Raw genomic sequence first — 12922 nt, forward strand, 5'->3', positions numbered from 1 at the left:
TTACTGAGAAAGCAGAAGGAGTCAAATGGAAGGAAAGTGGAGCTGGACGGCCTCTGAAGTGGAGCTGTGAAGCAGGAGATTTAAAGGCTCCAGATGAGAAATGGGCGACAAAGGGAGCCTTACACTTTCCACAAGCCGCTCCAGAAAACTGCAGAAACGTCTTTTTAATAATTCCACTGACCTAATTTTATAACTCCAGGAAAAAAAACACTTAACCATAAGCTAATTCCTGAGTCCAGTTCCTTCCAGTCCTGCTTGCCTCCTATAGCCCCAGGATGAATAAGGTAAAAACCTTCTGATGTCATCTCCACCACAGCCTGTCAGGCTCCTCCTCTTCCTCCTCCTCTTCCTCAGCGTGTCCTTGCACAGCAATAGGCCCTGTTCTCCCCGCTGTTCCCACACAGTAGATGACGGCACTGAAGACCTGCAATTCCATGCGCCAAATCGCACACACTCATCCATTCCTGACACCCCGAAATTAACAGCGGTGTTGCGTGATTGAAGTGTGGGCTCCACATTTAACCCAAAGCCAACTCTGCGCTCATGTGTCTATAGTGAATAATTCAACCACAGGATTAAGACATCTACAGCAAGAGGGAAGGATTTTCATCAGCAGCTGGAAACAGCTGTTCAGGAGGACCAGCCTTCAAAAAGGTGTGTGTGTGTGTGTGTGTGTGTGTGTGTGTGTGTGTGTGTGTGTGTGTGTGTGTGTGTGCCACCAGACCTGTGAATCAAAATCTAACTTCTGCAGATCATTACTTGCAGCAGATGGTCACAATAACGATGAAGTAGTCAGTACTGCAGGCCACTACAATCCACGTCTGTATTCTTTGGCTCCAGTGTTACCTGCTCAGAGCTTTCAGATCAGGGTATTCGATGGTCATTGCGACTCAGTAGATGGGCCGTGCTTGCTGGGCCTTGGGGGGGGGGTTTTTGTCTCACCTCATGCCCTGTTTAGCACAGTTAGAATCTAACACCCAAAGCTCTTTCCCCCCGATTTATCCTCTTGTTAACTTCATATCCTTCCTCTCAGATGTAGCCAGAAAGGCCCCGTTGCAGTTACTAATGAACTGTTAAAAGTCTATGATGCAATCTTTCCATTAGCGCTCTGTAAGAATGCGCAGCTGTCCGGCCGCCCGCCGGGACGCCTGCAACAGCGATGCCTTTATCCGCGCTGGCAGCCGCCCCCTTTAGCTCTGCCTTCGCCTCTTTCACCATTTGTGATGATGTCATCTTCATGGTAGCTGCTAGTCTGGCTATTATGAGATTGAGTTTCAGACGTACAATGAATCACAAATAACAGCGTAAAGAGGTGGATTAGGATAATTTAAGTTACTTAATGGTTTTCATTGAACTCGTCTGTAAACATTTACCGGTTCACAGTAAAAGCTAATTCGAATCTGAGATCAAAATGAACAGCATTATGACCCAGAAATAACCATTTGGGGGTGACACTTCCCGCACTTGGCGTGAGCCTCATACCCAGCGGGGCTGCTTGCTTGTTCCCACCCTGCCTTTCTGGATGTGGAGCATCTGCATGTCCTCCTCATCTTCTCCAGAGATTATAGGTTCCTCCCACTGCCCAAAGACATGTGCGTTGGTGACTGTTAACGTATTAGTGTGTTGCCTTGTAATGAACTGGCAACCCACCCATGGTTTGCAATGGGCTGCCCAGGATCGGCCTCATGCTCTCTCTGCATTGGGTACGTCTTCAGGGAGGTGGTCATGAATAAAGATGAGTTTATTCATCGAATGAAATCTGTTCCAAAAAGTCACCTCCTTAAATGCTGATTTTTAATCTCCCTTCTCCCCCTCTAGTCAAACTTGTAGCTAACGTCCTTGCAGCTGCACGGGGCCTTACTTGATCCTTCCAGCTGATCCCATTCAATCTCCAATAAGGAGACCAATCCCAACAGGGTCAGCTGGGTTTAATTACCCAAGTGATCAGTAGCAAAGGCCATAGAAAATAGGCTCCACGGTGAAACACTGAATATCCGAAATGGTCCTCAGACAGTTAAAAAGTCAAAGCTCATTCCAGACTTGTTCTTATCACAGTCGAGTCAAGTCAAGTGGGTCTTATTGACACCCCATCTACATACAGGTCTACAGCGACACCCCCCCCCCAGTGTGACATAAAGTACAATCATCCCACGGCTCCCTGATGCATGTTCATTAATACTCTCACGCATTCCTGTACCGAGCAGCACTAAACGTCTGGTAGTTGATGTTTTAATGGGACTGAAGCTGTGATTAGCAGGACATGCTGTGCAGTCAAGGTGACTTACAAGCCAAAACACCTGTTCATACTTCACCCATCATTTTATAATAATAGTTATAAATTATATGAATAATTATATTAATATAAATATTTATACTAATATAAATTATACAATAATTATTTTTAAATCCCGTTCTAATTGAGACTTTGTGGCATTTTTGGATAGATGGATAAATGTTTGCTCTTGTCTGATCAGGCAACCATGCAGATTCAGCTGTTGCTAACTCCACAGCTCCTCCGGAGCGACGTCCAGTACTTTGTAACCCCTGGGGTGAGCCGACTAGCAGAAGGCTTAATTCACTTAAAGAAACCACAGTTAAAGTGTGTCAAGATTTAGGGAGGGATAGTTTGATCGTCCCTGGACTCCAGTAAAAAGCTGTTATATCCTCCCTAGACTCCAGTAAAAGGAGGTTCAAACAACGGGCACAGAATCAGCTGTGAACAGCAGACAATCGCCATGTCATCACCTGCTCTTTGCCTGTGATGCCTCCAAGATGGGGATCCTAAATCAGGATAGACACGTGCATCCCAGTCTCACTAAGGCACTGCAGGTCCACCAACGCGCAGATGCCCTCAATGCAACAAAGTCAGATGAAAACTCAATTAAGATGGACTTCTTATTTTTGTAATAAGATTCTTATAAAAAGAATCATGACCAAATTATGACCAAATTATATCATAAATTGATTACATTACAATAAGCATTAACTAAATAAACAGCAGTGCTTCTGCTGCATACCGAAGGAGTAACTTTCAAGTATGAAGTAAAATCCTTGTATCGTCAATAACAGCGTGCGCTGCCTTTTAAATTAAAACCAATCAACAGTGCCATCTAGTGGTAAGAGGTGGTAGTGTACAGGGCCGTAGCCGAAGACGGCGATTGGAAGACGCGAGCGGCGGTGTTTCCGAAGCTGCTGACGAGCTCCACGGTGGTGGGAGCAACAGCGTCACTAACGCAAGAAGCCCTGTGTGCTAATTTAGAGAAACTGTCATGTTGAAACTCTTAATACGATCAAGAATAAGAGTTTAGCAAAATATTTCCAGATATCAAAATTCAGGTGATTTATGTCACATGGATTGGGATTTTGTAGGCCGTCTCAGATACTATAAATCCCATTTCAAATAAGGTACATGACGATGAGAATGGTGAACGTGTCATGTCATAGAAATGTCACATTGGGTCATTCTCCTCACCACAAGGGGGCAGTGTCTGACCTACATGAGCAGGCAGTTTGGTCCAGACAAGCGTTCCTTCCTTTAAGAATGTTCAGCAGTAGCTACTGCCTTGCTACCCTCTGTACCCCTCATTGCCAAGTTTAGCTGACAGGCTAATTATTTTAAGCTGTTAAATTTAGCTGGGATACCAGCCTTCCACCCACATTACATCCATCCATCCATTTTTACAAACCGCTTATCCTACTGGGTCGCGGGGGGGGGGGGGGGGACATTACCATTCTTTCAAATTTAAAGGAATAATCCCCTTCAAAATGAATTCCATTTTCATGCTACCGTGCCGAACAAGAAGAAATCAAGAGGGAACATGAGCACAATGTATTTATTTGTTTGTACACAACAATGCTAACTTCTAAAAAAAAAAAGCTCCACAGGACGTAACACTTGTGCGGTCAGATAAACAATTTTATTAAACAATAAATAAATGTTATATAAGAGCAGGCACAGACGTGGGCTACATGTGATAAGTGTGAGTTTGTGGTCAATATCGCATAGTACATCGGTTAGATTCCTTAGTTCATTGGCCACATCTTTTTCAGCATCCGCTATTGCATTGATAGTGTCCGTCAGCACACGGGCAGATGGTCGGCGGTCGGTGTCCGAGGCACGGGAGTGAATAAAGCCAGCGCCTGAAGATGTGCTTGGCACAGCAGCCCCATCACCACCTGCAGTCGCGGCCCTGGCATGGGGGTCATCTTTAGTAATAATGTCTGAAACGGAATAAACCGTAATACTGTATCCGCTGTCTACTTCTTTGTCTTAATAAACACATTTCTGGTTTTATTTCCGGTTTTATCCGTACGCCATGTTTTGGTGTGAATTCTACGCAAGACGTTATACTTGAGGCCCTAAGTCTGGGCTGTTTATTCCTGTGTTTGTGGGAGAACAGTCGTTGAACGTCAGAGAGAAGGAATAGAGACGAGCGAGAAGGCAGGAGGAATGGAGTCTCTGAGGAGAGCTAGAGGTGTGTTGTCAGTAGGTAGGGGACTGAGGAGCATATCCAGCTCTTCGAGAAAGTGAGGTAGGATTGTTACGTGCAGTGGCAGGTAGGTTGTTTTTTTCTCTCCCTCTCGGACCGCTCGTTTGCAAAATTCTGATATATTGAACAAACGATCATCGTTGGTAACTCATTTATCGGACGTGCAACAGGCAGAATTTTTGGATTGAATTAATCCATTCTTACCCAGTGTCGTTCCATGATGTACCCACTCAGACTACATTATTGCAGCGTGACATAGAGGTGTCTGGAGCAAGGCCTGTAAAACAGCATGCGCATCGGGGAAACCCCACAAAACGTAAGATAAAGTCCACTGAAGTGGCCCATCTTTTACAACATAGGTTTGCTAGGTATAGTTGCAGTCCTTAGAGGTCACTGTGTCTTCTAGTCCCGAAGCCTGACAGCAAATTTAGTTTTCGTATGGATTATCGTAATGATAATTCAGTCACTATTCCCGACTCGTATCCTATGCCCAGAATAGACGACTGTGTTGATCATGTGGGTGCAGCCAAATTTGTAAGTAAGTTGGATTTATAGAAAGGATATTGACAAATACCTTTGACGCTGTGTGCCGATTATTACTCAGTTGAGCATAAAGAGTCACAGAGTACTCAGCTGGTTGGTAGAAACAAACTTCAGATCTGCATTTGTACTTGTTGGACCTGAAGTATCTAACACCATCCTAACTCAGCGGGCACACTCACCATTTACTCAACTCCAAGTCACCTTGGCATGTTCTTGAACAGTGGGGGAAACGTGAGAACCCAGTGGAAAGCCCACACTGACCCAAGGAGAACATACAAACTCCACACCCATAGAGCGAGGATAGAGACTGGAACCCCAGTTCCCAGAGGAGTGACGCGACAGTTATAACCACTGTGCCAACGTGCCACCTACCTTCCTTTTATTTCTCATCACTAAACACAACCATGAAGGCCCTGTATGTATTACCTAAACCAATAGGCATTTTGACTATTATGGGTGTGCAATTCCATTTAAGCTAGGTAAATAATACCATGTACAGTATAGTTTGTTTAATCACTGAAATGCTTTTAAATACAGTCAGTACTGGTCGACGCTCAGGCAAGTTTCACAGCCAGCGCCCCCTGTCTGAGGCAGAGTGAAATTCACTTGTTAAGTTGGTGCCCCCCCCCCCAAAGAAGATGGGACTCTAGGCGGCCACCTGTGTCACCTAATGGGTTGACTGGCACTGAAAATGGTGATTTATTTACTGCGACCATGAATTACCATGACAGATGCTCCTCAACCAGGGTGGATTTCTTTGTGTTTGCACTGCAGTCAGGAAGCTTAGAGGTTAAGAAAGGAAACCAGCAGTGCTCACAGCTGGTTGACTTAGAATGATCATTTACTGGAGCACTAATGAATCTCAAAGCCTTGGTTCACACTAACGAAAAATGTCAATAAAGAGACTTAAAAAGGAAATACAGCAGTTTGTAAGCTGTACGAATGAAACTGCACAGCAGTTCACCAGATCCCTGAACTTACGTCACAACGATGAACAATTTGCATGTCAAAGAAGTCATTTATGACAGATGCATGTGCTCCCACCACATACGGCGTTTAACCCATCATGGAAAAGGACACTGGCAAGAGCCTGACAGACTGGTGCAGTGTGGTTCCAAAATATTCTCAACTGCTCACGGCCCATCAGGCAGAGAAACACAGTGGATTCAAATATACATTATCATGTAAACATTTTATTATATAAAAGATAATACAGATGAAATGAAGGATGTTGTGGTGAGCGATATAAATATTTTAATAAAAAAGTAAGAAAAATTGCAAAAAATGAAATGATTTGCCCCCAAAAATTTTACAATTACCATCAATTAAAATATATGCATCTGTTTATATTTGTATATGAAATAGATCAGACCTTTTTCAAGGTGCGTGTGTGTGTTATGTTTATATTACATTGTGAAGACCAAATGTCCCCCACAATGTAATAAAAACTTATTATTTTTCAGGTCCCCACAAAGATCTGTGAATGCAATCAAAAAACTAAAAATGCCAAATGTCTCATATTTCATTTGGTTACTAATGGTTAAGGTTAGGGCTGGGTGGGGGTTAAGGTTGTTGAGTTGGGATTAAAGTTATACCCATAGGAAAGAATAGAGCATCCCCACAAAGATATACAGTAGGTACCTAATCCGTGTGTGTGTATGTGAACGAGAGCTTCCCAGCATGCATCTGGAGTCACATGACACAGTCACATGCAAGTATTACAGCATTCAATTGATCTTTGGTATTTTGTTCATTATTCTTTAAAGTCACCATTTTACCACATCAGGAACGTAAAAGGAAAACACCATCACTTAATAAACAGTCCACAATATCAGTCTCTTGCTTGTTTTGTGTGATTTGTACTCCAGGTACATTGATATGTAATAAATCCATCCTATGAACCTCTGGCCACTGGAAGGAAGATGAAAAGCAGAATAGTAAATGGCACACAGTCATTGGATAGCTGGCTTTCAGGGATTTTAAAAGTACATACATTTATATACTATACTATATTTATACTATAAGTCAGTGCGGAACTGCGTGGTGAAATTCAGGAGTTGCTATTTCCTGTTTCTATTGGCACTGCGAAAACTGCAGCTTTAGTGCCCGTTGTGGGGGGAAGGGAGGGAATTAGTGACATACCCTGTGGTTCAGTGAAGCTGCCCCCGAGGAAAGGTAGACATCTGAATGCTGTCGGCATCGTGGGAGGGACTGTAGTAGACCAGGTGGTCCAGTGGTACAGGCTCGCTGTTGTCCAATCGGAGAACTGCAGAGCAAAGCAGCACTTGGTGTGAATGCAGGACTGTGAGCTACATGGATATTAGAGATTCCCTGTTCTTATAGGAACTAGGTGGCTAACAGCGATACGACTGCATCATTGGGACATAATTGTACATTTTAGTTGGGAACTAGAGACTTTATGGAGTTATTTAATCTTTTTGGGTTATTATCTATTAGTCCAGTTTTCTCGGTTCTGCTGCAGCACTGTGGCAGTACCTGGTTCCGTGTGCATATCCTCAATCAGTTTGCGATGTGAGAAGGCTCTAGCCCTCCTGCTGTTCAAGACGCCGTAGACGATCATTGCCACAATGGCCACCGCTAGCACCACACCAATGATGACCCCGAACACCACGTTGCGCTGGGCCTGCGTCGCAAAAAACCCTAGAATTCGCAATGTCTCTATTACTACCTTGCTGTGTTATTGATTATTGTTAGTGTCAGAGGTGGACTTTTCTGGTCCAGAAAGTAAAAATCCAGACTGAGATTTTCTTACAACAAACCAGTTGAGTATAAAGCATCACGGTTATAGAGTATTCAACTGGTTGATTATTTAGCATCTTTGGGTTTGAAAAGCACTCTTGTAAAATGTATTATTATTATTACAACAAAACATGGGAAACACATTTATTCATTCACTTCACGTACAGTATGGGGTCTCTCTTTGGGCTTAATCACAAATAATAAAAACAGCGGCTGGATCTCGTTCTCTGATTGCAAGTGTTGGTCTACAAATCCCTTGCTAGGTTGAAAGCCCTTTACTGTATCCCAAATGGATCTGTCCCTTGCCTGCTTTCCCTCCCCTTGTTCTGTAAAATCTGTAGTGGTTTAAAAATTCAGCAAGGATAATGTTTGCAAGATTATATCACTTACAAAGAAAAATAACGGCATAGATATTTCTCTCCATTCGCAAAATGAATGGAACCAGCAGTAGTGAAACTATGTGTTGACAATGCATGGAGATTTCGAAGGGGATTCCTCTAGGAATGCGAAATTCTCTGGAGCTAAATAAGTGTCATTTAATGGTAGTTTATTTCGACATTAAGAGCCTGCCTGTGTGTTGCTTTAAATGGAAACAGGTCAGCTGTTATGGTTAGAATTTAACAGCTTTAAGGGCTAATCTATTTACGAAGTTCAGATAAGCACTGAGTTACACTTTGCTACATGGGAAAATTAGCTAAAGATACCGGCACCTGACTTGGGAGGGACACGCTAAGGCACACGTGGAGGATTTACGGTCTCTGCTTGCTGTGTGCTGTGTCTCAGGTGTCCTCTTTTTATTAAACATGGGCCTACAAGGAGCACAGAGTCAGCACTAGTCATTGTACCAGATTCCTTATGCTGTGCTGGATACAGTCCCTGCTCTCAAAAACTGATTCCTAAGCCAAATTCCTAGCCAGCTAGCTGCTCATTGCACGGCACATACTACGCCTGTACTGTAATAACTACCCGAAGGTGGGAGCACCCTTCAGAGCCGAGGCTGAGCAGCCTGATTCTGGTGTTTCCTGCCATATCTCGGCCCCAGTCCCACCTTCCAGGTCTGGCTACACTGGCTGAAATGCTCCCAAACAGAGCAGCTATTGTTCTGACCGCGAGGGTCTGATCTGAATAGGAAACCAGACCAGTGTGGAAGTAAATCACTGAAGAGCTAAGTGTGTTGCAGGAATGAAAGATCCTCGAAATGCTGGAGTGAAACAGAACAGCGCCGTTTGAGTGGGAAGCCCAGTATACACTGTATACCTGAAGGGGGAAGTAGCCAGAAGCTGTAGCATGTAGCACGGTTTGGTAGAATGTACCGGCATATTTTGTACAATACTGTGCCGAACACCGAGCTCCTCAAACGGCGGCTTCTCTTACCTTTCTCTGTGTCATTCCCAAGCGATGTGTTGACTGTGGAACTGACGACTTGGATAGTGGTGTTTAGTGTAGGGGAGCAGCTAGTGCTCAGGGTCGTGGCAGGGAGAGTGGTGTTGAGGTTGATGATATGAGTCGTAGAAGCCACAGTAGAATTGCTGTTAGGGGGCGTGGCAAGCACTGTAGTATTGCTGTTAGGGGGCGTGGCAGGCACTGTAGTATTGCTGTTAGGGGGCGTGGCAGGCACTGTAGTATTGCTGTTAGGGGGCGTGGCAATCACTGTAGTATTGCTGACAGGGGGCGTGGCAATCATTGTAGTATTGCTGACAGGGGGCATGGCAGTCACATTGGTGTTGTTGCTAAGGGTTGGATCAGTCACTGTGGTATTGTTGCTAAGGGGTGTGACAGTTACCATGGTATTGTTACTATGGGATGTGTTAGCAACTGTGGTATTGTTGTTAAGGGGAGTTTCAGTAACCGTGGTATTGTTGCTAAGGGGTGTATTTGCCACCGTGGTATTGTTACTATGGGAAGTGTTGGTCACTGTGGTATTGGGGAGGACAGGTACAAGTACAGTAATATTGGGGGTTGAGGACTCATTAATTCCTGCAGAACTGGACATTAGAAGCGTCTCATTCCCAGTATTGTTTGAGAATAGAGGTGGTTCAATCCCAGTAGTATTGTTGATCATGGATGTGCTGACTCCACGCAACATATTAGCACTTTCCTCCATGAACTTTTCCATGCGTGACATTCTGGTGTTATTTACACCGGTATTGTTGACCTGGAGTGGCCATAAGTCAGTAATGGGTCCTGGTGGAGGGCTGAGTTGTCCGTCGTCTCCTGGGAGCTGAAGGTAAGCTCCCCCGAAGGCTTGGAGGGTTAACAGCAGGGTGATGGTTGTCACGGTGGGCAGGTACATGGCTCCTCTCTCTCTGGCACTTAAAGGAATATAAACTATCAGAAGCTCGTCCAAAAAAGGACCCGTTCGTTCATAATTACTGAGAAACAGCTGCTTTTTATTTGAAGATAATGAGGTCATGTGGCCGCACTGGAGCACCTCACATACATCAGTCAAAAGGCATCAGTGATGCTTCAGTCTAAACAGCATGGAATTACTGTCCAAGATTCCTAAATGTGTTTAATTAACCCCTTAAAACAGGGGATGTTCTCCCACAGCACCAAGACGTGTCAGTGGAGTGAATCGATGTCTCTCAGTTATCTGTGGCATGTGGCTGTCAGTGCGTGTGACTATGTCCTGGTATTTAACGCAGACTTAAACCTAGCAGGATTTCGCCGTGGTTTGCAACATGAAAACCAATTCCACCTGTGTTTTAATAAATATCCGCTGTAAAAGGAACTCGGAGTTCACTCAGGATCCATGTGACACGCCTATATTTCACACACTTATATTGCATAATATAAATCTTTTTTGGCTCTCTGTTTTGCACTAATAAGAGTGTGGTTTTTCCGGTGGTTTCTCTTTGTCTTTGCAGCAATAACATCAATGCAGTCGTCTCCAAAACAGGGTGGCTCTCTGAATTCGGCCCGGCCGCACCTTTGTGCAAGTGATAGTAGAGCTTTGGGGCATCATGTGACCATCACGTATACACAGCCATACCCATGGGGGGGTGCTGTGTGACTCAGCGGGTTAGACCTCTATGCCTGTGAGGAGAAGGTTGCTGGTTTGAACCCCATGCTCAGCAGAGGAGCCACATCTCCCGTGAGCAAGGTACCTAACCATCTGAAAAATGCTCCAGGGATACTGGATGGATGGCTGACACTCTGCTCAGACCCCAAACTCTACTGTATGTGTGTGTCTCTTAAAGAAGAGCATGAAGGGATATGGGAAAACTAACACATTCCAATATGCCTGTGCAAATTGTAAAAAAAGATGCATTTCAGACAGATTGCTCAACATAAGCAGAAGCTTCAGCAGTAAATGGTGGATGTTTCTACTCTGACATTGTCTGACTAGAGATTCTAGCTGGTAGGAAGAGGATCTACAGCCTTGTAACCTCCAGGGTCATTCAGATGACGTTAGGAACTCCATTCATCAAATGAAAAACCAATTAATACTTAATACTGAGTCCGTTGATCTATGGTGTGTCGGGATGACTCTCCTCTTCTGTGTTCTCCTGCCAGTCACCCCTGCTACCTCCTGCTTGTGTAATTAACCTGTATTGCTACATTCACAAAGTGCAGGATCACTGAAACTCCCTACCCAGGAAAACAGACCTGTTTCATCTTGACCAGGGACACAAAGTGTATCGTCGCTCCTTTTTGGAACTCTCTCCACCAGAGTGTGTGTCACCTGGACAGGCCCGAGAGACGGGCATTGGAAGTGGGGGTTGGGGGAGCGTGCCCCCCCCCCCCCCCAGATTAAATTTGCATTCATTCATCTCCCCAGTAAACAAAACTTTGTATTTACATTGTTGTGAGCCCCCCAGTATCAAAATCTGTCCTCCACTGTTGGCCCAAGACCATCTGCTCGGTCCCACCCGTCCTGACCTAACAAAACACTTCATCCTTCATCCTCAGTTATCCAACCCCTAACTATTTATTATTCTTTTATCCCTGAATATCTTGTATGTTGTGTTTTTTGTTCAAGTCAGTAAATCACTTTTATCTTTTTATCTGCTGACATTAAATGCCATACATCTTGCATTCTTACATTTTATATTCATAATTACATGATCCTCAGATAATATCCAGGCCCAGGTTGGCATCTCCCTGAATTAAGCAGTCCAGTTCATTCCCTACCGCGCTGAACAGAACCACCTCCTACACTGCTTCTCTGTCTGCTGTCGATGTTGCAAAAACGTCAGTCCTTGTTAAACTTGTTGCTATCATAATAATCTGTTTCAGTCAAAGACACCCTTCCACCAGAAAATGCACCACCCAGCAACAGCCTTACCTAACCTAAATGCACAATCGTCTAGATTTTTTGATTAATCTGCTACCACTGAAACAATATAGATTCTTGGTATCGTTTCAAGGAAATATGGGCAAGAAGTATTACCATATATATACCATATTATGATTTGAAAAGTTGTTCTTGGAAATAGCTGAAGTAATTACAGAAGGACAAAAGTTAAATGCTGCTTGAGCAGGGCCCGTAACGCCTCACTCCCTGAGTACTGCTACAGGTGGCTGTCCTTCACGGACAGATTTTTCTCACCTACAGAGAACAAGTTGGGGAAGTTGTAACGAGAATTTCCCCACTGGGATCAGTAAAGAATCTATTATTTTTCCCATTTTTAAGGCAAGGTTACTCATAAATTTGATCGCAAGCATTTCTGTGTTTTGTGTTAGAGTCCTGGATGGAGTTGTTTCTTTTTGACTCACAGCTACGGCAGAAAGGGGATTACTTTAAACATTACTTCAGTGTCCCTGGAGCATGATATTTTCATTGTGCCATTAGCGTCCTGCTTTCCTATGCCAGCAGCTGAGGAGGAGAACCTGGTGGAACCAACCAGGTGGAGAAGCAGAGACACGAGAAAAAATGCAATAACTTACCTGGCAGCAACAGTGCGGCTTTGGGTCTCGTCGTTAATGTCAGGTGCCAACAGGTGCCTTGAGAAGCGAGCGGTCTCACAGGAATCGGCCGGCCTATTGGAGTGCGGGGGCGGGACTAGCCTTGAGAAGCAGGGGAGTGTGCTACTGTACACTCAGAAAGCCGTCCAACCTGACTGCCCGCTTTACAGTTAGACTGAGCTAGCTGGTGACCAAACGTAGGAAACGCAGCACAAGCACTC

The 12922-nt window shown here is 44.4% G+C and overlaps 1 protein-coding gene across 1 annotated transcript; it reads right to left on the bottom strand.

The window, feature by feature from the left end:
- Positions 1-3817: 3817 nt before the first annotated feature.
- On the bottom strand, positions 3818-12779 carry LOC125706898 (uncharacterized). The gene is made up of 5 exons (XM_048973764.1): positions 12684-12779; positions 9168-10105; positions 7530-7694; positions 7176-7299; positions 3818-6944 (listed from the first exon to the last, which is right to left on the bottom strand). Exons 2-4 carry the CDS (start codon positions 10084-10086, stop codon positions 7184-7186), a joined length of 1200 nt encoding a protein of 399 aa, XP_048829721.1. The 5' UTR covers positions 10087-10105; positions 12684-12779; the 3' UTR covers positions 3818-6944; positions 7176-7183.
- Positions 12780-12922: the final 143 nt, after the last annotated feature.

This window comes from Brienomyrus brachyistius, chromosome 13 (genome assembly GCF_023856365.1).
Source record: "Brienomyrus brachyistius isolate T26 chromosome 13, BBRACH_0.4, whole genome shotgun sequence".
Classification (NCBI taxonomy): domain Eukaryota; kingdom Metazoa; phylum Chordata; class Actinopteri; order Osteoglossiformes; family Mormyridae; genus Brienomyrus; species Brienomyrus brachyistius.

Bases quoted from the DNA above. Each gene is read 5' to 3' on its own strand.
- LOC125706898 (XM_048973764.1), bottom strand. From the start codon at position 10,086: ATGTACCTGCCCACCGTGACAACCATCACCCTGCTGTTAACCCTCCAA. The intron at 7,695-9,167 runs GTAAGAGAAGCC...TGCGAATTCTAG, and splicing joins TGGGAATGACACAGAGAAAG to GGTTTTTTGCGACGCAGGCC. The intron at 7,300-7,529 runs GTACTGCCACAG...TTTGCTCTGCAG, and splicing joins GGATATGCACACGGAACCAG to TTCTCCGATTGGACAACAGC.